The sequence below is a fragment of the Drosophila busckii genome, chromosome 3L, assembly GCF_011750605.1.
Source record: "Drosophila busckii strain San Diego stock center, stock number 13000-0081.31 chromosome 3L, ASM1175060v1, whole genome shotgun sequence".
Lineage (NCBI taxonomy): Eukaryota > Metazoa > Arthropoda > Insecta > Diptera > Drosophilidae > Drosophila > Drosophila busckii.
This window is the reverse complement of record NC_046606.1, coordinates 16,668,345-16,695,138: the sequence shown is the minus strand read 5'-3', so window position 1 is coordinate 16,695,138 and position 26,794 is coordinate 16,668,345. Positions and strand designations below refer to the sequence as shown.

The following is a 26,794-nucleotide window of genomic DNA, read 5'->3' as shown; positions in this document are numbered from 1 at the left end:
GGTATCGCCTTACTTATTGCAATAGTTTAACGAATTCCAAATATTTACTCATAGTTTAGATCTATATATATATATATATATATATGTATGTATATATATATATATTTATATGTATGCGCTATAATACTTTTTAGTTACCTTAATGCTCTATTGCTCATTGTTTGCTATTGCTTTTCGTTTACTGCTTGTTGCTTTTGCTTCGTTGTTTATTTATTTACTCATATACAATACAATACGTTTGTAAATTAGTTTTTACTTTTGTTTTGTTTTTCTTTACTTCACTTTACGCTTTTGTTGTTATCATTAATATATGCAAATTGTTAAGTCTTTTATTTTGGTTGCTGTTTGTTTTGTTTAGTATTGCGTTCAATTTTAGCTTGTTTCGTTTATAAATTTTTAATTTACTTTTCTTTGTGTTAACGTGCTAAGTCTTTATAATTTTTTGTTGTTTGCTTCGTTTGCAATGCGTTTGCTTATAATTTATACATAATTGTTGTTGAATTATTTAACACTACGCATACTCTCTTCATCTTCAAATCAATATCAAAATAATAACTATATACAGACCCCATGAAAATGAAATGGTTTAGAATCTCTATTTGGTGTAAAATGTCAGTGCTGTACGTTTGTTTTCAAGGGGTGATGGGGGGTCGCTGACGCAGTTGGCATCTCACTTTTTATTATTACATTTTGTGTGCTTTCATTTTGTGCTTTTTGTTATTACATTTCCCTTTTGTTTGGCGCTTCCTAACGAGCGCTCGTTAAAATGCATTGACACAAAAAGTACAACATTGTCAGCGAAAATATGCGGCGAATGGCCAATGAATGGCAGCTGCGGTGAGCAGGGGCTTTGGGGGAGTGGCGCTCTTGTCAGCAACAGATAATAGAAACAATGGATCATGAACCTAAAACGCGCTACGCAAACACAAGCAGGCAGCTCTTGTATTTTAAATAGTGTTGCATACTTTTTGGGCAGCAGTTTAAAAATTCAAATGCTGAAAAGTATGCGACAATGTTTGCTGCCCGCCATAAAAAATAAATACGGTGTGCAAGTTTGTTTGTATTTTCATGTATGCATGACTGTTTTAAGTTAATTAATATGCTAGACTAAAAATGTATCAACTATAACAATTTGGTTTCAACAATATATGCCTTGATAAACTTACAAGCTTGGACGAACCTATACATGTTTTGTTGGTTGTATTTCGTGTGTGACGAAACCTATGAAAAACTATATGTAAACCATTACAAAAAATGGGCACTTGTTTAGTTTGATAACAAATCAAAAGCTTTGCCAAATGTATACTTATCATACGCTATGTATGTGTGTGTTTGTTTGTTTATATGTATTTGTCTTAGGCCTACATGTTCTGCTAGTTTATTTGAAAAATTTCAAAATTTTAAAATATGCTGCTTACACTTGCACTCAAAACTATGTAAATTTATATAGTTTGTTTAATAAATTTTAAATGTATATATATAATATATATGCTTGTATGTTTTACAACTACGTTTTATTGCTTCTCGATACACGCATTACGCTATTTATAGTTTTTGTTTTGTTATATAAAAATCTTTTGCTGTTGTTTAACTGTTGAGCAAAAATGAATAAACTTGTTTAATTAGATATTTGTAATTGTGTTGGAAATATCACAATAATCGAATTGCTTTAAGTTCTCGTTATTTGTATTAGCAGAAAGTAAGAAGTCCAGCAAACAATAAAAAGATAAACGCCGTAAATAAAAAACAAATTTGTTTTGTTTATGTATAGTGTAAGTATGTATATAAGTTTTTGTATTGTATATAATATATATTTGTTTAACAGTATGTTTTTTTTTTATTGTATGTGTGTGTGTGTGTGTGTGTTTGTTTGTTTTTGCTTTATAAATACAAGTGTGCTCGTACTTACTAATTGCTTAGTAGTTTCAACCTTAGTTTTACTTACTGGCTAATAAATTGTTTAAACTTTATGTTATTGCTTTCATTCACATAATTCATTGCTTATGCTTGCTTTTGTTACAAAAATAAAACACAAATTTTGAAATTAAGAACTTGACAAAACTGAACAAAACATAAGCTGGTAACTATGACTAATAAGTAGCTTTAAATCTTTAATTTAAATTACATATTTGTTGTTTGTTTGCTTGTTGTTGTTAGCTTGTTGTTTGAGTATTGCTTTGGTACTTTAGCCGATTTTCGTTTTGTATTCGATTATTATTTCCATGAAAGTGTTGCCACTTGTCCACTTGCCATACAACAGTATAAAAATAATTTTTGTGGATTAGATTTACTAGTTCTTTTAACTTATGTTTTATATGTAGACTACAGCTAAATAATGTGTGTATATATGCATATATAATTGTAAATATTACGCAGCTACATACGTATTCTAGTTGTATATAATATATATAGATTCCTCTTCGCTTCGCTTAGACATAACAACAACTGGGGTTTCAATGCTGCACTCTATATATCTTTCTTTCGTCTTTTTGCTGTCTTTTATTTTTGATCCTAAACATTGCTACTCTTTACGGCTAAGTACGCTATGACTACGGCCACAAAAGTGTATTCGTTGCACTTTATATGAGATCGGTTGCTGAAGCTGATTTCAGTTTTATGTATATAAATATGCATAGATGTTTGTCTGTGTGTGTGTGTTTTATTATATACATGTTTGTGCTTGTGTCTGTGTATCTGTATTTGAGTGTGTGTGTATGTGAAATGAACATATGAGCTACATAATATAAATATAGTTGCAAGTAAATATCATACCAAGTAGTTGAAAAGTTGCAAAATTAGTATTTGCTTTCGTATATTGTTTTTTCTGCTTTTTGTTCTTTACGCATGGACGAAGTGTACTGTTAAATGCTTGAGACTAGATCACACTCGATATATATATATATATTTTGTTATATATGTTAGCTGTTTTTTTTTGCTTTTGTTAGCGGGAGGGCGCATTAAGGTTGCGAATACGGCTTTTGGTCTTGAACGCTTGCAATGCTCTTAAACTATATATAAACTGGGAGTATACTGGGCATTAAAATACTAAAAATAATTTAAGTAAGGTTTTTGCTGTTGTACAGCGACTAGTACTCATGCTAAAATGAATTATGGTTGTTTTCCAAATTTTATAATTGACTATTTGCGGGGACATTAACAGCATTTTGTTAGCTTACCCTCTGCTCTATACCTTTGGTGGCTCTAGCCTGTCAAATGATCAACGAAATTTATCCAAAAAAAAAAGGTAGATACAAAAAAAGTTGTAGTTTTCTTTTGAAATTCTAAAATGCGTTGAGTGCTTTTTTGTGTGTGTTATGAATTTTGTTTTTTTTTTCAGCTTAGTTTAGAAAAAATATTGTGAAAAGTGGCGCTACTATGTACTGCTTATAGATAGACTGCCCTTACATACTAATTCGTTGTTTGAGAAACATTGCATTTGCTTTTGTATTCGTTGCATTAATTTTAATCACTTCGTCATCGAATTGCTTATAATTTTTTTTTCGTTATTAGATTAAAGAGTATATTTGTTTTTCTTGTGTTTTGTTTCCTTTTTTTTTTGTAGGTAAGGGTAAAGTTAGAGAGGAGATCTAAAGTTTAAAAGTGTTTTTTTGGTTTTTCGATAGCTACAAGGGTATAGTACAACTTTATGTTTAGAATATATATGTATGCATATCGTTAAATAGTTTAGTTAAGTTGCTAATGTAGATATTAGCGCTAGAATTGCTCAAGTTCAGGTTGTAGATTGCATGCGGCTTGCACCTGCTGCAAAAAGGCTTACTCTGTGGTGTAGAGGGGGGTGTGTGTGTATGTGTGTGTGTGTGTGTTGGGGGTGCGTGCTTCTTCTTATGTATATGTTGTATATATGTTGGGGTTTGTTGTTCAACTTGCTTAGGTCTAAGAGAAGAACGAGATTAGGTTTTTACTAAGTGTAATTTGTAGTTTCATATATAAATGTATATATGTATATATATTAAATCTTTTATCTGTTTGCTGCCTAATGTGTCTAATGCGAAATTTCTACAGTCTCTGTGTTACACTACTACACTTGCATTTTGGACGTATTGTGATGTCAAGTATGTAATTATTTTTGGTTTTTTTTTTTGTTATAAGGTTTATATAAAAACTGTTAGCGGTTTTCATTTCATTAAGTTTTTGTTTGTAACGGTAACTTGGTTTTAACTTTAACGGTAAATTAACTAGAGGCTTTGGCATTGCCAGCATTTTGCATTGCACAACTTACGCTTCTCTCTCTTTCTCTTTGTCTCTTCTCTCTTCAATGCGTACGTATTGCCAGCTGCTTGGCCTGGCGTCTCCTGCTTGACGCGCTCCATAAACTCGTGCGTGGGCGACGCCAAGCTGGCGCCGCTTTCACTGTTGCTATCGGTATGCCCGTGCAGCGACATGGCCATCATGAGCTCCTCCTCGTCCTTGAGGCAGGCCGACTCCAGATGCTTGTTTAGGTACGACTTGAGCGCAAATGTCTTGTGGCAGCGCTTGCACTCAAAGTTCTTGTCCACCGAGTGCGTCTGCATGTGCGCCCGCAAGTTCGAGCGATCCGCAAAGGCTTTGCCGCAATGCGCACAGCCATAGGGCTTCTCGCCCGTGTGCGAGCGCAGATGTCCTTGCAGCAGCCAGGGGCGCGAGAACAACTTGCCGCAAACGCCGCAGCTGTGCGAGAGCTTGTGCGTAAGCACGTGCATCGCCAGCGCCGGCATGGAGACGTACGCCTTGCCGCAAGTGTGACACTTCTTGGCCGACTGCGAGTCGAGGGAGCGATGCGTCTGCTTGTGGCGCGACAGGTTGCTACTGGTGGCGTACTGCTTGCCGCATTCGGAGCACGTATATTTTGTCTTCTGCTGATCCTGCACCACAACGGCGGCGGGGTCGACCACATGCTTGCGCTTGCTGCGTCCGTCGCTCACAAAGAAGGCCTCGTAGGTGTAGGCCACAGTCTTGGCTGCCTGGCCGCCGTTCTCATCATCTTCGGCCGCGCAGTCCAAGCCCAGGCTAAGGCCCAGACCCAGGCCGGAGCGCAGCTGGTTGGTGGTGTTGCTGTTCTCATTCTGCACATTGCTGCTGTTGTTGCTGCTGCTGCTGCTGCTGGCGCTGGAGGCATTGCTCAAGGGGCGTTGTTCGTTCACCACGCTGGCTGCAGCTGCCAGCTCGGCAATCGATGACGTGCTGCGCACATGCGCATGCGCCTCCAGCAACGGAGCACTAACATGGGCGTGGGTGTTGCTGTTGCTGTTGCCGCTGCTATGACTGTGACCATGTGGCAAATGCTGCAATGGCAAGTGTTGCTGCTGTGGCTGTTGCTGCTGTAGCTGATGTGGCTGCGTGGGCGGGTGGAATGCAGTCGAGGCACTCAAGTCCAATATGGCATGCGCTGCATGTAAATCCTCCTCCGCGGGCACACGCCTGCGATAGCCCTGCGCCGGCTTGTCGTCCAGCGAGTATGGCCTATAGATGTCCTTCTTCTTGGGCGGCAGCGACAGCGTGGCTCCCGTGCTGCTAAAGCACTTGCGCTCACTGGACGTCTGACCATTTTCCATTTTAATGTGCACGCCGCTGCTAAAGCGTTCGCCACTGGGTGAGCATGAGGGCGATGTTGTAGTTGACGATGGTGGCGTCTGATACGCAGCCAAATGCTGCTCGCCAGCACCACCTGTGGCTGCGGCTGCCACCAACGCTGTGGCTGCTGCGCGTATTACCGTTATTTCGCTCTCCATTCTGGGCAGGTACGCAGTATAGTGCAGCGGCGACAGCTCGCGCGTGTAGCCTGTAAACAATCAAAATAAATAAAGACATAGGTAATTTAAAATATTGAAATATTTTTTTTAAATCATTTTATAGAATATTATTGTATTGAACATTTTTTTATTTATTTTTTGAATGTGCCAAATTTTAAAAGTTATTAAATATGCATTGTGTATTTTAGGAAGATTAATCAGACTCAACATTTGTTGCATTTACATATAAATTAAAAGAATTTATTATTAAAAAAAAATATACATTTAATTGCATTGAAATGGAAAATGTTTTTTTTTCATATTTAAGAAGTTTTTTCAGTTTTGCAGTGTCGTCTATTCTTTTTAATGTTTTTAAAGAGTCTTTAATTAATTATGCTTACCGTTATAAACATTATTGTTTAAGCGTGTTGCAGCCTCAGGCGAATGCGGTGGCGGACTGGGCGCTGTTGTGCCCGCTGTTGGTGAGCTGGGCCCCCAGCATTTGGCGCTTGTGGTTGCTGATGCTGTTGTTGTAGTTGTGGCTGTTGCTGTTGTGCTTGCCTCAGCGGGCGCGGCAACTGTTGCTGCTGCTGTTGTGCGTTGCTTGTCGGACTTGGTCAGTAGCTTGTCGCCCACGACATCGATCTCCTCATCATCATCGAGCGTGGAGCGGCGCGACTTGAGTGTGGGCGGCGGCGTTAGATTCTCAGCTACTCGAGCGGCCGCTGTTATTGCTGCTGCTCCTGATGCTGTTGCTTGTGTATTGTTGCAGTTGTCATTGCTGCTGCTGTTGCTACTGCTGTTGCTATTGCTGCGATCTAGCCAGGGATAGGCCTTCCATTTCTTGGCAATCAGACAGCGCGGCATATTTAGAGTGTGTGTGTGTCTTAGTGTTTGGGTGTGTGTGTGTGTGGTTGAGCGTTAATTTGAGCGGTATTCAGTTTAGTTGAACAAGTTTAGTGTTGAAGTTGCTGAAGCTTTGGAGTTTTGAGTTTTGTTTTTCGAGCGAGCTATAGACCTTGCTAGTGGGTAGACTTTGTGGTGGCAAAAGCGGAAAGGAAATGTTCTTCTTGCAATATTTGATGCATAGATAGAGTTTTGGAAAATTAGATTTGGCTCGCCGAAAATAAATTAGATTTAGATCTTAGATTTTTACTTGTAGAGTTGCTTCATTGGCATTAACATCCTTGAGTTGTTGTCGCTGCCTCCTGCGCTGCTTGCTATATATGCATAATTCACGTTTGAAGTTTATTGCTATTTGATAAATTGGTTTCTGCGGTTTGTCGTTTTGTCGATATTTTTTATTTTTATTGTTGGTTAGGATACTTCAAATTTCACAGCCACTTTACACATTTCTGCGCTTGTTCTCCAGACTCCAAGCGCCGTTAGTTTTCGTGTCTGTGTGTCTCTCCTCTTTTTCACTGGTTGCCACCTTGTTATGCGTTGTGTTGCTTTTATATTATTTTCATTTATTTTTGTATTTTTTGTTGGTTTTTTTTGGTCAACTTTGGTCCGTGCTTTGGTTTTTGGGGTTTTTGGGTCTGGACAGGGACACGTTTCGCTGCGTTTTCGTTGGCTGCGTGTGGTTTATCGATTTTTACATTTGAGTTTACGTTTACGTTTTGTTTTTACACAACGGCTCTTCCAAACATAACGGTTCAGGGTAAAAACTGGGCAAGAGGGCACACGTTAACTATTATTGGTAATTTCATACATATACAAATACATATATATGTTTACATATATATTGGTTATATCCTTTGAGGCTCGTGTCGCGTAGCTTTTGTTTATTGTTGCTGCGTTCTTGTTATTATTATTGTTATTTGTTGTTGGGGCAAACAATTGTTGAACCAAAATATTGTTGTAGTCAAAGTTAAATAATTGATTTTGAGTTTGTTGTTTATAGTTTTGGTTTGGTTTGGTTTATTAAACAAAAAATAATAGGAGGCGTTATAGTTGTAAAAGTTAAGTTAGTTGACGCGAGTTGTTGAAATAGTTGAGTTTAGTATTTTTTGTTGTTGTTGACTTTTGTTGTTGTTAATTATTGTTGTTGTTGGTAGTGAAAAAATTGATTTAGGAGAAAAATATAATATTATATAAGATAGAGAAGAAATGCGAACGAACCGAACGTAAGCAACTCTTGAATGCTTATGAGCGTGCAACTCAACGAAACGTTGCTTATAAGGGTGGCACGAGTCGCACCACTGGCAATTGAAACACGAGAGCGCATTATAGCAGCCCCTAAGGCCCACCACACGTTCCAATTGCCATGCCGTTCCGTCCATGCGTTCTGCCTCTTTGGTTCGTGGCCACCCTTAGAAGCAAACCCCCAAATAGCAAAATAAGCAGTAAAAAACAACGTAGTAGCTGTTGCGTGTCGTTCGGGCAGCTATGCACGAATAAAATACGTAAAGCTAACACTTAATAATTAAATTAAACATTTAAATACAATATTCAGATAACAAAATAATATTTATTAAAATAAAATTCTAAAATATATCAGTTATTGACTTCCAAAGCTTCGCTCCGGTAGTCCTAGTTAAAAATCTGCTCGTGTGCCGCAGCCCTAAAGTAGCATGCAGGAAGTGTTCCATTGCCATATCGTTTCGCGTAAGAGATTTTTGCCTACAATTGTTGCGTCCCGCTCTCCTTGGGCGCTCGCACACATGTACCTGAATTGGCTCATGGCTCCTTTTTGTTATTGAACAACATTTTTTGGGGTGGATTTTTGCAACAGCTCGTCGTCGTCGACGTCGACGCTGCCCCGCTTAGCGTCGCTGCTGTCGCACTGCGTTGAATGTGGCAGTTGTGCCGAGTTAATTGCTCTTGCTGTTGCATTGCATTTGTTGCTGAACTTTGATTTTGAACAAATTGCCAAAAATGACGGCAAACTGTATAGCAAACGTGAGGGTGTGGCGTGGGTGCGGTGGGATGGGGGTGTGGGTGGGGGTGGGTGTTTGGGCAGAGACTTTTGGTAGCATGAGAGCGAGCAACAGTCGTTAGATTGTGGCATTGTTGATTGCTAGTCAGAGGTGGGGAGTTGTGGGTAGTTCGTAGTCAGTATATGAGCTAGCTCACAATAGATTAAAGCTTTAGCTACCTAACAAGTTTTCTAGCATAAGCATATATCAAAGGTCAGTAAAAGTTGGCAATTTATGATAACGCTGATTTATGCTGAAAAGTTTAATTAACAAAAGCAACAGCAAATCTATATAAATATTTATAAGCCAACTCAACTTGAAACTGCTGCCGCAGTTTACTAAAGTAACAGCGCATTTCCGGCTGCCCATTGTTTAAATGAAAAGAACAAACAAAAATGAGGTATAGCTTACAACATTTTTGACTGTTGAATTCCAAACAAATGGTTTGACAGTTGGCATATATGTATACCAAACCCCTTTTTATATGGCCTCTTGATCAGCTAGAGCTGTCAGTTTGCCTTAAGGACCTCTTATATTTCTTGAAAATGTAACGTATAAACCATCTGTGGCATTCTAGAACTGCGCTAATTGCAATGGGAACCTCTATGCGCGTATGGAAGCCTTAAATATGCTACGCCCACGTTTTAGTCGGCTGATGCAACCACATAAGGTTCCAAAAAAAAAAAAAACAAAAACAAAAAATGGTAATCTGCTTTTCTAGCTAAAGTTGCGCTTGGTTAAGCGTTGTTTGGGGGGGTTTTTCTAGGGGGTTGTTAGACGCGATCATTGTGGCAGGGCACGCGCAGTTGCAGATGCACTTGGTTGCGTCTATGGCCATATGGCTGGGCAAGGATCGTGGCCACGCGTCACGACAGACAAAAATTATGCTATATGCGCTCAGCTGGAACAAGGACAGTCCAATATGGTTAGCTAGCTTTTCCTGTTGCGAGTGTTATTAGCGCTTGGGCTTGGGCCTGGGCTGTGTGTGGGGTGGGCTTCGAAAAACAAAAGGTGCACTTAATATATGTGGCGGTGGCACCGCTGACTAGGGATTCAGTTGAGCGCGTTTGCGAGCGTGCAAAAAACAGGAAGTACTCTACAAGTGCAGCTGCCTAACACAGCCAACTAGCGACTACAGCTGCTTGCCTTAATATGCACAAGTGGGTGGCGTTGCCTAGCAAAAATAAATGCGCCCCACCAAAGCCCAAACCAGAACCCAACCCAACCACACAACCACACTCAAAAAATCCTTACTTTATTTTGGCTTACACCTTTCGCTCGTACCGAGCGTATCGAGTGAAGTGTGACGCTCGCGTGGCACGGGCCAGGAAGTGGCAGCTGTAGCCCATGCACTAATAGAAAAATATACAGCGAGTCAGAGAAGCAGAACCGAAAAACTGTTGATCCTGCTGTTGCTGTTGCTGCTGCTGCTGCCTCGCGCACCCATTTGTACAATAAGCGCTGGGCCAAGGGACGCCCAAAAATGTAGAGAGAGTGAGTAGCGAAGGAAGAAGAAAAAACATACCAGGTGTCTGGCATGCTCTTTCTGTTTTCCTTTCAATGATGTATTAAAGTGGAAACAAGCACGAGTTCTGCTTGTTACTTGTTGTTGTTGTTGTTGCTACGGCAAAGCATTGTCTGCTTTGGTCTGGTCTCTGGTCTCTGGTCTGGCTGTCGAGTTTTTCCCAAATGCTATTTGTTCCTGTTTCTGCTATAATTTCATTGTTACTCCTTTTCAAAGGGCTTCTGGGCGCGCAACGAGCCACCCCAGCTACAGTTACAGCAACATCATCATCATTTTCATCAACGCCATCAGCAACAGCTACAGCTACAACAGCAACACCACCTTTAACAGCGCCGCCGGCAGCGACAGCAACAACAACAACAGCAACCACCACCCATTCAACAGTGCAACCCCCTCGCCGACGCTGCTGCTTGCCATTTGCCGTCTACATAGAAACAGCAAACAGGTAAAACAGCAACAACAACAACAACAATAACAACTACAGCGGCAACAGCAGCAACATTTCGTGCGCCTGTTTCATTAGCAGTAAAACAACAACAACAATATCAAATACAACGTACAAAAAGTCAGTTTACGTCATCACCAAATTCTGTTTGCTGTATGTTGTTGTTTTATTTTTTTGTGGATGCGCAACTTATTAGCATGTCCTGCAACAGGATACAAAAGTTGTGTCTCACTTGTGCGGATTCTTGGCTGGACACACGTTCAACTTTCATTCCGGTAATACAAAACCCTTTCATTCATTGTCTACTTTGTTATGGTTCTAAATTTTTTATTTACATTCGCTAGCGCATTCGCATATGCAACGGTGGAACGAGCCATAATAGCAACTGAAAAATCTTGTGTCTGGCGATGGCTGATCTTGCAGGCATGTTCTTCTACGTTGAAGGTAGGATGAGTTCAAAGACCTTTTATGTGTGGAAAGCGCACGCTAGGGAATTGGGTCCAGATCGAACGGCCAGGTAGGCAGCCCGATGTGTCGACGGGACATCTATTGGGCGATCTACATACAGCAACAACCACAACAAAAACTCGTCCTGTCGAGCGTCTCTGTGTGTGTGTGTAAAAAACAAGGCAAGGGCGCAACGAAATGAGAGAAAAACTCAGCGCGCGGCTTTTCATTCGCTTTTCAGCAATTTTTCCAAAGCGACAGCTGTCCAACGTTTGCATTATTATTATGCTGAGCGTTGGCTGGCATCAGCAGCTGATTCCTGACCCTGGTTAATGGTTAACGCTTACTGGCTCCGAGTCCTGCGAGCGACGGCTGCACCCAAGTCTTAAATTTCATCCTGCCTGCGCTTAGGTTAGTGCCCTCTGGCACTCCTTGTGCCTTTCCCTCTGTTTGTGTGTGTGTGTGTGTATATTTTGGTATTCATCAGCTAATGGCTGGCTTTCTATAAAGACTGCCAGGCATGCAGGCAGGCAACAATTTGAATATTGTAAGCAAACTCATTGCATTGATCACTCAAGCAGTTGATGCCATTAAACTTATGGCCCTTTTCTTTACCTTCACTCCACTGTGCCTGTTGACTTTGTATCTTAACTAAAGGAGATCGCATTGTCAGGGCTGCCTATCAAATTTAATAGCCAAATTGAATTATTTATTGTTTTGTGCATACGAAACAGAACGAGAGCTGGGCAAACATTTTATAAGGTTAGACAAACAATTTTCCTTTGAGCGTTAAGTTATGCATGAGAAGTAGAATTTGAGTCCTTCAATGTCCTGTATATGGCAATGCTACAGTAGCATAACGTAAAAGTTACAAGATTAATTGTAATTAACAAAAACTTCATTCAATTTTAATTTAAATAAAATTTCTAGTATATTTTCCTGAACCTGTCAAAATATAATGATGATTTTTCGAAGAGAAATAAAACATACCAAATGTTCATTGTGCATTTATTTTGAAATAATAACAAAATTTCTGTTATAAATATGCAAATTATTTGTATCTTTCAAAATAAAAAAATTCATTTAATATTTATTTTGTTTACAAATACCTAAAAATAAAATCTGTGAAGAATGTTATATATTATTTTTTAATTTTTTTAAGCAAAATATAAGTATATTAAATATTTATCGATGATATAATGAAATATATGACGAAATAAGCAAAATACGAGCACTAATTATCCTACATACATTAATTTCCTTAATTGGGTAAATTTAAATTTCAAAATCATTTTGCTAAAACTCATTTACTTGTGGGTTTGCTCCTTGCATGATTTTTTAAATTTAAAAATCACAAGCTGTGTTCGCTGCTATTTTCATTATTTGGCTAAAAATCTTAGTCTCTGCATTAATCTTTATTCTCTAGTGCACTTAAATCTGCTAAGTAATGTTGGCTAAGAGCTTGTTCCTACGCAAAAGTTGTTGCTTTAAGTCCATTACATGTTACATACTTATTCATGCTAAAAGTGCATATATATTTGTTTTTCCTTGGTAGCAGCAGCAGCAGCACTAATACTAATTACTTGTTACACATCACGAGTGTGTATCGCAATACTCTCGATACTAACATGCAACAAGAGCACTTAGAGCACACACATACATACACACATATAGACACACACATACACACACAGACAGACGAACAAACGCATAGACTGAACTATAACTTGGCTAGAATAAATGCATACTTATTGCTGTTGCTGTTGTTGTTGCTGCTGTTGCCTACGCTTTTGTAGTCTGGGCAGCCGCCGGCGCTCATCTGCCTCATTTGCCAGACTCTTGCTATACATATCTATCTCTTTGTGGCTGTGTGTGTGTGTGTGTGTGTCTGCTGGTATTGAAATAAATGCTCAATGAATGCGGCTCCCCGGCTCAGTTGTTGCTGTTGGGCCTTTCAATTTCATGCGTGCCATTTGCAGCAGCTGGCGGTCTCATCATGTTGCCACATCTTGCAGCTTGTTGCAAGCAGTTGCTTGTTGTAAATATGAAACGTTTGCAAATCTCTGTTGTACACAAATTCAGATACAGGCGCGTCTAAGATATTTGAAGCGCGCATTAGGCAAGGCTAAGCATATAGACATGTGTATGCTTAAATATATATATATGTGTTTGTGTCAGTGTGAGTGTGTCTTAGGCGCATGTAACTGAGGGGCCATCCATTCAGCAACGCTGGCAACGTCCTTGTGCTTCACTCGACAAATATTCAACACGTATTCATTTCCTGCGGACGCACAGTTGCCAACTGGCGACAACAGCAGCAGCAACAACAACAGCAACTACTTGCTGCATACAAGTGCAGCAAACGCGACGACGTCGACTGCGAGACATGATACTTGCACTTGAATGCTGCTGCTGCTGCTGCTGCTGTAGCTGCTGTTGCTGATGAAGTAGCGACAATGCGGCAATGCGTCGCAAAACTCACTTGGAGTGCTACTTGGCAGCGGCGTGACAAGCACGACAGCGTAACCAAAATGTTGATCCTTTGACGATTGCCAACTGGGCGCCCACACAGCAACCGACGAGCCACCAACCACCCACTCCCAGTTGACTGCAAGGTAGCGCACTTGGCGCGTCAAGTAAAGGCTCTCGATGGCGTTGCTGGGGCCCAAGAGGAAGCTGTGAACGCTTTAACACTCGTGCCCCATGCCCGCTGCTTCGCTGCGCTGGAACGGCATTCCCATAACTCATAGCCCAGAGTAGTCTCATACCCATACCCACATGCGCATTCCCCACTGAGAGCTACACGTTTTCATGAAATCATTTTTCACCACTTAGTCACGTCGCTTTGACAGGCCCAGGCACTGGCAACTTTGGGCATGTTTTTGGGGAGCTGCTTTTGCTCTGCGACGCTCTCCAGCGTTATCTGCGGTTAGTTGCTTATAATTGGCAGACATGTGAATTGCTAACCGGATGCCCAGGCAACCACCAGGCAGTGCCACCAGCCCATAGTAGATACTATATAGATACGCCAGTAAGTAGTTAGTAATTATATACATATAGTATAGTGTACCCACAGCACCGCTTTCCACTTTCCTTTCCCATAGTGCACACAGTCAGGCGTTTGTTCCCACACAGGACTCAGAACTCAGGGCTCAGGACACAGGACACGTCGTTGCGTGCTTTGTTTATTAGTTAGTTAGGTAGCAGCAACTGCAATTACAGCATATAGCACACACAAAAACTTCAATTGTTTTGTCGAGTTTTTATTGCTGTTGTCGATCGTGTTGTTGTTTTCCCAAGCTCAATGGACATATGGCATCAATCATGTGTAAAACCACTAAGTATAATGCAGCTTACACATTGAACAACAACAAATATACGATATATATGTATACCTTAGGTTAGTTAGACCAAGGCAGCTGTAAAATCTGCAGACAAGACGCCGCCTACCCCCACTCCCGCCTGAACGAAAAAAAAGTAAAGCAAACAAACAGCAAGTGTTGTTGCTGTTGCTGTTGCTGTTGCAATTGGTACGTGTACGTGTTGTTGCCGCTATTTGGTTACCTTGTATGGTTGCACTTCCTTCGCTTCGCTTTTGTTGGCAGTGGCACGAATCAAAGTATTGAATTTCTATATCCGTTTTTTGTAAGCCACGTTGCTGTTACTGCCGTCGCTGTTGCTGTTGCTGTGGGGCGTGAGAGCGTCGCTTACATAAGCAGCAGCAGCAGCAGCAACAGCAACAAGGACAACAAGCCCAAAATGAGTGCACAGGAAGTTTTCGTTGCTGCTGCTTTATTTATATTTTAACATTGAATGGGAAACTTTGTGTTGTAGAGCGTGTGAGGCAATTAGGCAAACTGCGTGTGCGGAAACTGTCGCAAGTGATCGTCGTGTTGATAATTTTAACAACAACCGACCAGGCTGCTTATAATAACAGCAACCAGCATAAGCCTTAAAGCAAAAGCAACTACAAGTTGGAACTGGTTGTTGCCAGACACAAATAGAAATTTTATTCTCCAATTAAGACTTATCTGAAAATCAAATGAAATTTGTTAGGTTTACAATTTTCTGCCCTTTGAAGTAAAATAATAAAATTTTTGTCAGTCCAAGAATATATTTTTTAAACTCTTGCATCTAACCTTACTTAGTTTTTAAAACAATTCATAGAAAAAATTTAATCTCTGAATATGTTAAAAACAAAACTTTCAAGTCTTCAAATACATTTGATGCCTCGCTGATATACAAATTGGTTTAACATCTTCAGCTCTTTTAAGTTAAATACAAAAGACAGAACTTTCACAAGTCTACAATTTTGTAAACTAATTCGAAGTTCAAAAAATGTAGTGTGAAATTCGTACAAAAGCCTGCAAATCTTTGCTTATATTCAAAAAGTTATGTCTAATTATAGTTGCATCAAAATTTGCCTACTTCCCACTGTTTGTACTTGAGCCTAAGCTAGGTACAAAAAATTTTCGACCAACTTTTATTTCGAACTTGGCGGCTGACAAAAAAAACCATTTATTTTGTGCATAACGGAGGTTGGGGTAGGGGTAGGGGTAGGGATGCTTGACAAAGTGCTATAAAAGTCACGCCTGCGGGGCGAAATGAGTTTTCAGTTTTTTTTTGGTTTTCAGAGAGCAGTTTTCTTAGTCTTTCCATTTCTTCAGCATCAGGTAACCTTTTGTGCCCGCCGCCCATTAGAAACATGCACGCAGGCAGGCTTACTTAAGCATACAAATCGAGTGCGTATGTGTAATTTGAGTGTCTGAGCGTGTGTGTGTGTTTGTCTGCATGCAAATGTCTGAGTGTGTGTGCGACTGTTTCGCTGTGAAAATGTGAAAATGCTGAAAAGTTGGGACGTGCGGGGATTTAAGCTGGCTCTAGTGGCAGTTGTGTTGCCTGCAGAAAACAAAAAGCAACAAAAAACAAGAAAAAAAATAAAAAACTTTGCCATGCGTGCCGCCATTTGACTCGCAAGATTGACACGCTGCTAAAACGCTTCTAGCCACAAGCAGAGGCAACAGCAGAGGCAAAGGCAGCAGCAGCAGCAGGAGCCTGCGTACGTGTGCTGTCGTCTGTCTGTGCGAGGAAGTGAAAACAAAAGCCGTCTGCATTGGGGTTAGCCTAAGGACTGCGCTTAAAACTGTGCAGATGTGTCCAATTTAGTGGAACCGTGTGGACCACAAAATGCGACTCTGACTGTGACTGTGACTGAGCTCGCAGCTCAGGTACTTAGAGGCCAGCAATTGTTAAGATTAAGATTATTACAAGTCTGTCGCCCCGTTTGGGGTGTTCCCACTGCAGGCAATTTATCGCCAAGTCCTTTCTTTTTTTTTTGGGGTGACACTGGTATGAAATTAATATAATAATTGCATTAAGTGGTTGTTGTGGCTATTGTTCGGATTTGCAGTTTGTTCAGTGAACAGCTGCTTGGAATGCTTACAAACTCAACAAATTGAATATTATTTGAGCTTAAGCTTAGAGCAAGTCAACAAGCCAGACAAACAGCAAACGACACTAGGCAAATTGTAGATAGCATATTTGGGACTATGTTGTGCATTTAGAACAAATCTCGTTAGAAGATATAATTATATATTTGATAAGTTAAACTTTAACTACTGGCAGTTTGAAAACAAGAAAAAGACAATAAACAATAACAATAATGATATCGAAAATAGCTATTTCGTATATTTTTTATAAGAACTTAAGCCTTATGCTTAAAGAAAGATTTTATAAAAAAATACAAAAATATTATTTGTACATGTGTAAAATACAGAATATACAAATTATTCGAATGCAAATTAATATTTTTGTTAATTTTTCTTTTTAATGACAATGAAAATCGAGACCATAGTTCTATATTAGCTTTCATTGGGAATCGATAATGAAATTGACTCATCAACACATATAATAATAAGCGTTAAATGCTTAAAGTAGATTTAATCAAACTTGTGAAGTCGTAGTTACAAGCTTGAATTAACTGGCATTAAAGTGTATATCTTGCTGGTCAAATTGTCTTATTTACAGCAGCAGGCAGCGGTTAAAGCAAGGTCACCAATTGCTGCCCCTCAAACCAGCAGATATATTGAATATTGATGTTACCTGAAGCGCAACTGCAAATAGCAAATAAAACTATCTATCTTGTGGTCTATATGTGTCAACAACAGCTTATGCAAAAGTACTGAACTGACCCAGCCACCCAACCACCCACCAGCCCCCACCAGCGCATTCGCTACGCTTGGCCAGCAAACGCTGACAATAATCAGTAGCGTCTCTGTATGGTGTCAGAATTGGCTTGGGCTCCCCCGCCAGCCACAGCTATGCAGCAGCAGCAGCAGCTTGGTAGCCAATGTGGCATGCTGGTGGCTGCAAACAGCGAAATAAATTAGGCAACAAAAAATTGACAATACTGTTTAGCGTGAGGGGGTGGGAGGTTTGTGGGTGTGTGACTAAAGTCAAGCCAAAAGGCAGCGAGGACAGCACCACTGATTAGAACAATATGCGTAAATATGTAGCGGACATTTCTCTCTCTCTTTCTCATGTGTATTTATATAACGGCCTCAAAAAAAGGACATGAGCAAAAAAAATAATATGGAATAGATGTGCTCAAAATAAATATGCGTGCGTGTTGCTTGCCATAGATTTCTCGCCATATATATACATACTATATATATATATTTGTTGCTATTGTTTTTGGCAATTGTATGCGTGTGTGTCTTTGCCTTTCGTTGACACTTTCACAATTTATGGCAAATGCTGTCTTTCACCCTGGCACAGGAAAGGCGCCAACATAGAACTCACCCCGCCGGGCCAACTGACTTTGACTGTAATTTTTGGACACCCACCCAAAAGAAAAAAAATACAAAAAAAGCCAGAATATATATATATAATATATATATATATAAACAACAATAACAGGAATAAGAACATAGCCTGACATTCATGCTGTTTACCAGTTCCGCTTTGCGCAAAAGAGCAAGAGAGAGATTGGGAGGGAGAGGGAGAGAGCGGAAAATCGCAGTCCCAGTTGTACACAGACTCATTTGAAATAAATATTTTTGTGTTTTTACTTGAAGCGACAATAAACGCAAAACATGAAACAGTAGTCAGCAAGACAAATGTATGCATGTGTTTGTGTGTGTGTGTGTGTGTGAGTGTGTGTTAGTGTTGCTGTAGGCAAACCACGCGCAGCAGCGTCGGCGTCAAAGTCGTATTACTCATACGCCACGTTCGCGTACCACGCGCGCTCTTCACACACACACATACACACACATGCACGCGCGCTGACACAATCCGTGCCTAGTATGCGCGTTGACGTTAAAAGCTACAGAGCAATTAATCATTAGCTTTTACAGGATTTATTGCAAATACTTTTATCGGATATATTAAATGAACTCTCCACTCCACTGCCAACTTGACTTGCCTGTAGCTGACACCACAGAGAGAGAGAGAGAGAGAGAGAGAGAGAGAACACAGGAATTATGGCAGCATTAATCCACTTGCGTCGACTACTATCTTAAGGCAAGCATCTTAAGAGCTTTAAGATTTGCGTCATCGTAGGCCAAAAACGAGCCAACAAAATTTACAAACCCTAAAAACAGTCAACGTTTGGTGTCATTCAGCATATGCGCTGTAAATAATGATGATGATGATGCGTGTATCTGTATGAGTGTGTGCATGTGCGTGTGCGTGTGTGAAGATGAATGTTGCATGTTTGGCGGGCTTAGCAACAGTTTAGTTTGGCATTGTTATGTTGTTTACTTGCTTGTGACAAAATGAGTTACAGGTTTCATTCATTGCTCGCTCGCTCATTCGCTCGTTCGCTCATTCTCTAATGCAGCTTGATAAATATGCGCGCATTAATTACGCTACGTTTGTCAAGTGCGTGTGGTGAGCAGGATGAGGGCGGCTAGGGGGGTTGTCTTTGCTAGTTACTTTAGCTATGTCAGCTGCTTTCAAGTGCCTTTGTGTGTGTGAGTTTCATGTGCCATTAACTTGCAAGCCGTTGCGATTGATCTTGCTTTTATTTTATGGTCCACACACCAACCCTCACCAGCACACACAAACACTCACACTCTGACTGTGCAAGTTGTGAAGCTCTCCCAATGCACACATGCAAATTTATAACAATTTTACGTTCACACATGCGGGAGCATTGCTCGTAAATCGTCTACGGCAAAAGGTGCGAACTGCTGGCGAACGACTTGCCACACTCAATCTTCGACTGCGACTTGGTCTTGGACTCCGTACGTAGCAAGCTTGCCAAGTGCCTGTGCATAAAAAATCGTTTATGGCTTTTGCAGCGCTCAAATAGAACAAAGCATAAATCCTAATTTACTTAGCTTCAACCTAGCAGCAAGTGCCGTGCTTGTGCCTTGTGTGCCTGGTGTGCTTGTGTGTCGCATAACGGTAAACATATATCAACAACATCTTAAACACATGACGGCAAATAAATACAAATGTTGAAAATTGTAAAAATGTTGCTGTAAATTGCCAAGCAGCCAGACCAAACACCAGACTCCACAACCCAGATCCCCTCAAGCCAAAGGTAGAAGCTAACGACAACAAGCTGCACTCAACTTATAAACTGTAGCCAAGTAAAAAAGGTAAAGCTCTGCAAGTTGTCTTTTAACTTTCTGTACATTTTTTTTTATATATAGTACAAACTTGTAGCCTAATTCAATTTGTAAGTTGCTTCAATTAGCACACACACAGAGCGAGAGAATTTGAGCAGCTAGTTTTTTATTTAAAGTTTAGCAGCGTTTAATTGCCGCTTTAATTAGTTGAATTAAACGCCCAGCTGTTGCCCAAGAGTCACTTAATGAGTTTGCACTTACTTTTGTTAGCCAAAGTATATACCACAAAAGCCCAAGGAACTCACTAACACCAACCCCCAACCCCAGGCCCAACCCTTGCCCACATCAAGTGGTTGCTTACAGCTGTCTGCCTTAAAAAACAACAGCAACAACAACAAGATGAAGAAGAGTAAGGCGACCAGCAGTAGCTTGTGCTACATTGTTATAATTTATGGCAAGCAGTTTACAAGTTCAAGTAACAAATGGAATATACAAATGCATACGACATTAGCAATGTCGTGTCTTTGGAATTAACACGGCACAACCTTGCAAGATGCGCCCGAAGTCGTAGCATATTGTATGCCACTGCCACACTGGTAAGCCGCTTGACTTTTGCAATCCGAGTGCCAACAGCTTCCCCACAATAGCAATAGCAACAGCAACAGCAACAGCAACAGCAACAGCAACAACAACAACAGTAGGAAAAAAGCTGTGGCAGCATGTTAAGTAAACTTTATGGCCAAGTAGACGCTGCTGCAGACACTGACTGGGGGGTGTGGGTGTCGGTGTGTGTGGCATGCAAAAGAAAATTGCGGCGCGCAAATAAAAGCAGCGCAAAAGTGAGGCATCAAAAAGCAACAACACAGCAGCAACAACTATAAAACCTGCAACGATAGTAAAATGCAAATTGGTTGGGCAGTTGGGGAGGGGAAGGGGGGCGCGGAGCGGCTCATCAGCAACTACAGTTGGAGTAGTTGTACTAGCAGTAGAAAAAAAAATAGCTCTCGCATTCGCACTCGTAAAATAAAAGTAAAGTGCAACAGCAATTTGTTTGCACAATTGCTGAATGCGGCCATTGCTGTTGCTGCCGCTGCTGCTGCTGCTGCTGTTGGTATTTGTGTTGCTGTTGGCACTCGTCGCATTGTTTGCTTTGTAGCCAGTTGTTGTACATTTTTATGACAGCTCAAATTGGCCCCCGTCGCTGCCGCCGCCAACGCCAGCAACACTGTCAGCATATGGCAATAAATGCTGGACGAACGCGAAGGATTTCCAGCTAGCGTGGGTATACGAGTAGTATAAAAAAATGAATGTTGAACTACAGCTCTAGACAGTTGACTGACGTCGATTGGCGTCTGATTTGTGTTGTCAGCGTTAAGTTCATTTTGCTGCTGCTGGCCTGCGGCTTGGCAGCGCACTTGGTCCATTTAATTTTCTATTTGGCACTTTGAAATTAAAATATAAGCCCGCAACTTTTTAAGCTCCATTAGTGTTTGACGAAACACGACTAAGGCAAAAGTAAAAAAAGGGTCAATGTAACCGCAACGCGGCAGGACATCAGTTCGGCCCCCCATCCCTTCGCTAACCTTGACTCTAGGCAGGACATAACAAAAGATAGAGAGAGAGACAGAGAGAGAGGGAGCGCGAGCACTGTTAAAAAAAAGCATTTAACTGTTTTGGCTGTTTGGCATTCATTGCAAATTTAAAAGGGCGGCTTAGTGACAGGAATAATAAGGAAGCCCGCGACGGAAGCGTTGATGTCAACGGAAAAGCAACAGCAGCAACGCCCGCCCCGACCACCCCGCACTCAAAAAATAACAAAAACCACAAGGGACATGGTGGTCTGAGCCAGCAATAGCAATAACGCGCCACAGTGCCACAGGCCATGACGTAGTTGTTGTTGTATTTGCTGTTGCTGTTGTTGTTGCTCCCTTTTGATTTGGTTGGCGCTGTGCAAACAGCACAAGTTAAACGAAACGTAACGAAATAAAGCCCAAAACCTCAAAATGTTAAAAAGGACAACAGCAGCAGGCAATAGAGCAGGAGGCTGGTAGTACCCATTATTTTTGGCCATTGTCTTACAGAGCGAGCATGGCCAAGTTTTGTGTCAGCTTTTGGTCAGCAACTGCACAGCAAAATAATCAAATTAAACGCTTAGCAGCTGTGCAACTTGGTAGCTTGAACTATTAAACTAAAAAAAAAACAGCTTTAAAGAAATTATGAAACAGCCACAGCCAGAGCCAGAGCAAGAGCCAAGCCAAGCCAAAGGTTCAGCCACCTTGGCTTACGACTAAAAATAAAAGTATGTTTGCTGAAACTCTGGCTGCCAAGGCAGCCAAGTGGCAGACAAACGCACCCTCTAAATGCCTAGCCTGCTAGCCTAACTGCCACCCTCTCTAGCACGCTCTTTGGCCGTTGTTGCTGCTGCTGCTGCTGCTGTTGCATAATTTTCGGCAATCCACAAGTGTGTGTGCTTGGTTGGTGTGCGTGTATTGAGCACACTCGTTACATTTTTCGCGACTGCGCACTCGTTGGCAACTATGAAGCTTTTGTTTGCATCTTGTTGCTTGTTTTTTGGGGGTTGCTGCTGTTGCTTCTGCTGCTGCTGCTGCTACTGCTGGTGCTGCTTGGCTACTTGTTGTGTCTTTGTGTTGGTTGCTGTTGTTTGCCACAATCAACTAACTAACAAACTGCGGCTTATCGATCTATATCAATCATAAATGCTATGCAATTAGCAAATGCTTATGCCCATAAAAGTCACAAGCTCAGTCCACACACAACCCCTGACTGTTGCTTAAACGACCAACGCCACCACCACCACCAACACCCTTAGCATATATATATATATAAATATATATATATATATATATTTGTTGCTTTTGCTGCTGCTTCTGCTGCTGCTGCTGACCCGAAATCACGCATACTCGCTGTAAATTACACACATACATACATAAAGACGGCAAACTGTGACGTGACGGTAACGGCAACTGGCAACAGCAGCAACTGGCAGCACAGCACAGCAGCAACAGCAACTGGCAACGAATACAACTTAAAGTAGAAGCAGGGAGTGGTACGTCAATAACTGACGCACAGCGGCGGCTAAAACTCAACTCAATTCAAACGCAAATTCGCACTCCAAAAGTCCATAGTTCTGTAACTGAGAAAAGCAACAAAATGTGCAACTCAAAATTATTGTTATAAAAGTTTTATAACTAAATGTAAATATTTCGAAAAGTGTTACAGTTGCCCAGCGTACAGCCCAAAAGGTGTGCAAACAACAAAAATGTGTTAAAATTTATTCGCTTGCGCTTGCTGTGTTAGTGTGTGTGAAAACTAAAAGAAAACTCGATTTATGCATGAGTTGATTTTGCGTTGATGCGACAACGAGCCGTAAACTTTTTGTTGCATATGACGTATGAAACAAAGGTGATGCATTGTGTGGTGTGTGTGTTAGCGACATACTCGTTGCAGCAGCAGCAGCAAAGCGCTGCAAAGTATGCAATAAATTCTAGCATTGTTTATGCGCAGCGCGCGTTAGACAAATATACGAGAAAGAGAGAGTGGGGGAAAACGGAGAGTGTGAGTGCTTCAGTGGGGCGCAGTTCGGTGGTTGCTACACCATAGTGAGGTAGGCTAAGACAACCAACAGTTGACAGTTGTTGCATGTACGTATGCCGCACTCGTTACTCGCTACTCGCTGCGAGCTCTCGCGCTTTTTCTCTCTCTCTCTCTCTGAGAGAACGCTCGCTCATTACTCGCAACAGTGTGTGCGCGCTACTCGTTTTCAGTTCACAAAACATTCGACAAGTGCAGAGTGAAACAAGTTGTTGTTGCTGAAACACAGCGAACAACGAAAAAGAACAGCAATTCATAAAAATTTGTTTAAAAATTAAACAATTTGCAGCTGCTAAAATTCAAGAAAGTGTGTATAACCATGGGCAATTAAATAAATTGTAAAAAGTGTGTGCGCCAAGTCTCTGTGTGTGTGTCTTTGTGTGGGGCTAACAACAATTGGCAAATTGCAATTTGTAGTCTGCATTTCCTAAACAATGTCAACGAGTCGACACGAGTATGCGCCATTTTAAAAAGTGGGATAGGGATAGATAGTTTCGTATGCGTGTGCGCCTTCCATTGGAAGAGCCCAGCACTAACCAACACACCTTTACTCTATCCACACACACATATACACACACATACAGGCGCGCGCGCTCTTTCTCTCTCTCACACACTTAGGCTTTGTACTTTTGGTATAGGAAAAATAAACTGTTTAAAAAATGTAGCAACAAAACTTAAAGCAAAGCATAACAATCAAAGCCTAATGCTGCAATTTCTATAATTAAACAATTAATCTAATGTGTTTGCTCAACTTGAGAGCATGAAGTGCGCTCAGCTTTGCAACTGTGTATGTGTGTGTGTGTAAGTAAGCGAGTGTGTGTGTTAAATTATTGGAAATCTGTGTGAACGCACTGCGGCAATAAAGTTGCGGGAACAGCGCGCTTGTTTACAGTTCTAAGGCGCTACGTAGCCTCTAAATTATGCAATTTGTTTGAACTTCAAATTAAAGCATGCGAGTTTTTTTTATTACAAAAATTAATTAATAACACAAATTCTTTTCTTGTGCAACAATTGAAGAAACTTTGCTAACAACAACAACGCAACAACGAAAGCAATAATACCTGCATAACTGTGGCATCAAGTGATTTTGGCAAGCAGTCAACATATATATACGCATACTTACAAACATAGTATATGAACGTTAAACGTTATACAATAAACTAGCTGCAAATGTTGTAGAATTAGGCAGCGCGCCTAGTGTCAAGCAAACAGACAGCGAGGCAGCGAAAGCGAGTGAAGAGAAGGGAAGAGGAGAGGAGGATGCACGCTAGTGGCTGTCGTCAGTGGAATGGACATGGACAGTACGTAGCTGCAGCAGTGGCAACGAAACTTGGAACCGTGTTAGCGCTACTCAACAGGCAGCTCATGTTAAAGTCGAAATCAAAGTAAACGCAAGAAAAAAGGAAACTTTACTGCAGACGACGCTGGAGTCAATGTGAAAGAAGGTTGTGCTCTATCTTATATAGTTAATAAATATAAACATAAGCAACACGTAATATTACATTAAATATATAAACAAATCGTAAACACAAATAGCAACCCCAAGGGTGTATAACATAAAGGGTGCATGCATATTTAGATATACATATAGATATATATAGAGAGATATCTAGTACGCGTAGTTTATAAAATAAATATAAAAAGCGAGTATATCGAATTGAGCGACGCGACTGGCAAGCTGGCAATTGGCAAGACGTAGACGTGGACACAATGTCTGTGGACTTTATACTGCCCAATCGGAACAAGATACAAACGATTGCCTATGCAAGCAAGAAATATGCGGTTGTCAGCGAGCTACACAGCTGGCGACGTCCCAAGCCAAAGACCAAGCCCAGCAGGGTGGAGCAGATGCTGCGCAGACTGAAATCATCGACGCATACGTATCCGTATTCTAGAGCCACTGCCAGTGAGGACAAGTTGTCGGTGCTGCGCAATGCCAATAACAATAACAGTAATAGCAACAATGGCCATGCCAAGATGACGCTCAAGTCTAGCCTCAAGGCGAAGCAAAAGGAAGCAAGCGGCAAGCGGTCCGTAAAAGCTGCACTCAAGCGTGAGATAATCGAGCTGGACAACGATGAAGAAGTGGATGAGGATGACGATGAATACGAGGACTGTGAGGACGATGTGCCTGCTGACGAACAGCAGCTGGAATGGTCCGCCGCACAGTCACTGGTGCAAATGAACTCCAAGCAGGAGACGCAGCGACGTCTGGGTGCCGCAATAACTACAGCAGCAGCAGCAGAAGCAACAGCAGCAATAGCAACAACCGCAGCAGTATCAACAACCGCAGGTAGGTGCAACAGTTAACCACATTTCCGCTTTCCGTTTTGGGTTTTAGCTCCAACCCAGCGCCCAGCGTCTCCCCCTTCCCAACTATATCAGTTGGCCAGTCCAGGTCAGGCCATGCCATGCCTGATGTTGCGTCACAACATTGTGAACAGGTGGCTGCGACAATTTGTGTACTCATGTACTCGTGTATTTATTTTTAGTAGCCCATAGACCTCCACCAGCTTTTATGGCCCCCCTACCCAGCCAGCTAAACTACCAACTATGGTTATTGGACGCCCAAGCGTCCTTCGCTTTGCAGCAGCACCAGCAACAACGCTGCTATGCGCGTGTTTGACATTGTCGCCGTTGGCTAATCTTTTTAGCGTATGTTGGCATTTTTCATGTTTGCCGTCTTGTCGATGTCGTTGTCGCTGTATTTGTAGTTGTAGTTGTAGTTGCTTGTTGCTCTTGACAAAGGCGGCGAAGCAATGCAAACACGAAAACCAACACGCGTCATTGTCATGGGGTCGTCGTGGCAAACAACTATAGCCCAACAGTTGGGGGTAGTTGGTAGTTGGGCTTGAGCTGAGGTTGGGGGTGGCATTTCACTTGCTAGTCGCTAGTCTTATCGATTGAGAAAACGTGAAACGTAACAGGTCAGCTTTATAATAGCAATAATGGCGTCAGCATTGGGCCTTGACTCCAAATACAAAAGCAAAGTACAATTTATAAATAACTCTTGAGAAACTTGGATTTAAAACCAACAGAAATTTATCTGAATGAAAATTTAAGTCCATAAACTTTGTCAATACTTTAATTATACTTAAAACTAAAAGTAATAATACGAAAGCCAAGATCAATAGTTTACAATTTAATTGAATGTCAACTTTAATAATATCCATTTCTTAACATTCGCTTCAACTTGCGTTTTAAACTCAATTCGATAATGGCATGTGGCTGGTGATGTTCACACGCTAGCCAGCTGTACGGCAACGCTGGAAGTGGCAACACTAAAAGCTGCCAACCCTGTGCATAAATTTGCAGCAAAACCAATTCCAACAAGTATAATTGTCAGACTGCAAGACGTCAAGATCCTATTTTTTCTGGCACTTTTGACAAATGTAGAATTAGTTGCACTTATTGCGCTTAACATGGAGCAGCAAATGTTAGAGGAGGAGGAAGAAGAAGAGTCAGCAGCAGTGACAGAAGAAAAGGAAGCAGACTTGCCGTTAGATTGTGTGTTCAAAGTTTTGGGCGAATCTTGTCGC

The 26,794-nt window shown here is 41.2% G+C and overlaps 2 protein-coding genes across 5 annotated transcripts in view; one reads left to right on the top strand and one right to left on the bottom strand.

Moving 5' to 3' along the window:
- The window catches only part of LOC108599870 (protein snail), a 30,435-nt gene that overhangs the window by 1,373 nt on the left and 2,268 nt on the right, over nt 1–26,794 (top strand). The window contains exons 2-5 of one of the 4 annotated variants that reach the window (XM_017987022.2): nt 11,725–11,730; nt 24,500–24,505; nt 25,035–25,040; nt 25,401–25,548. In XM_017987022.2, coding sequence (XP_017842511.1) covers nt 11,725–11,730; nt 24,500–24,505; nt 25,035–25,040; nt 25,401–25,548 — 166 coding nt within the window. Of the gene's footprint in view, nt 1–11,724; nt 11,731–22,833; nt 22,907–23,484; nt 23,563–24,272; nt 25,549–26,518; nt 26,763–26,794 lie in introns of those variants that run through there. The other 3 variants (XM_017987020.2, XM_017987021.2, XM_017987023.2) reach the window with 3 other exon arrangements.
- On the bottom strand, nt 2,683–7,578 carry LOC108599872 (protein sister of odd and bowel). Its single transcript, XM_017987024.2, has 2 exons — nt 6,131–7,578; nt 2,683–5,779 (listed from the first exon to the last, which is right to left on the bottom strand). Exons 1-2 carry the CDS (start codon nt 6,594–6,596, stop codon nt 4,197–4,199), a joined length of 2,049 nt encoding a protein of 682 aa, XP_017842513.2. The 5' UTR covers nt 6,597–7,578; the 3' UTR covers nt 2,683–4,196.

Excerpts from the sequence above, each read along its gene's own strand:
- LOC108599872 (XM_017987024.2), bottom strand. The coding sequence starts at position 6,596 with ATGCCGCGCTGTCTGATTGCCAAGAAATGGAAGGCCTATCCCTGGCTA. Across the intron at positions 5,780-6,130 it reads AAACAATAATGTTTATAACG|GCTACACGCGCGAGCTGTCG; the intron begins GTAAGCATAATT and ends GATTGTTTACAG.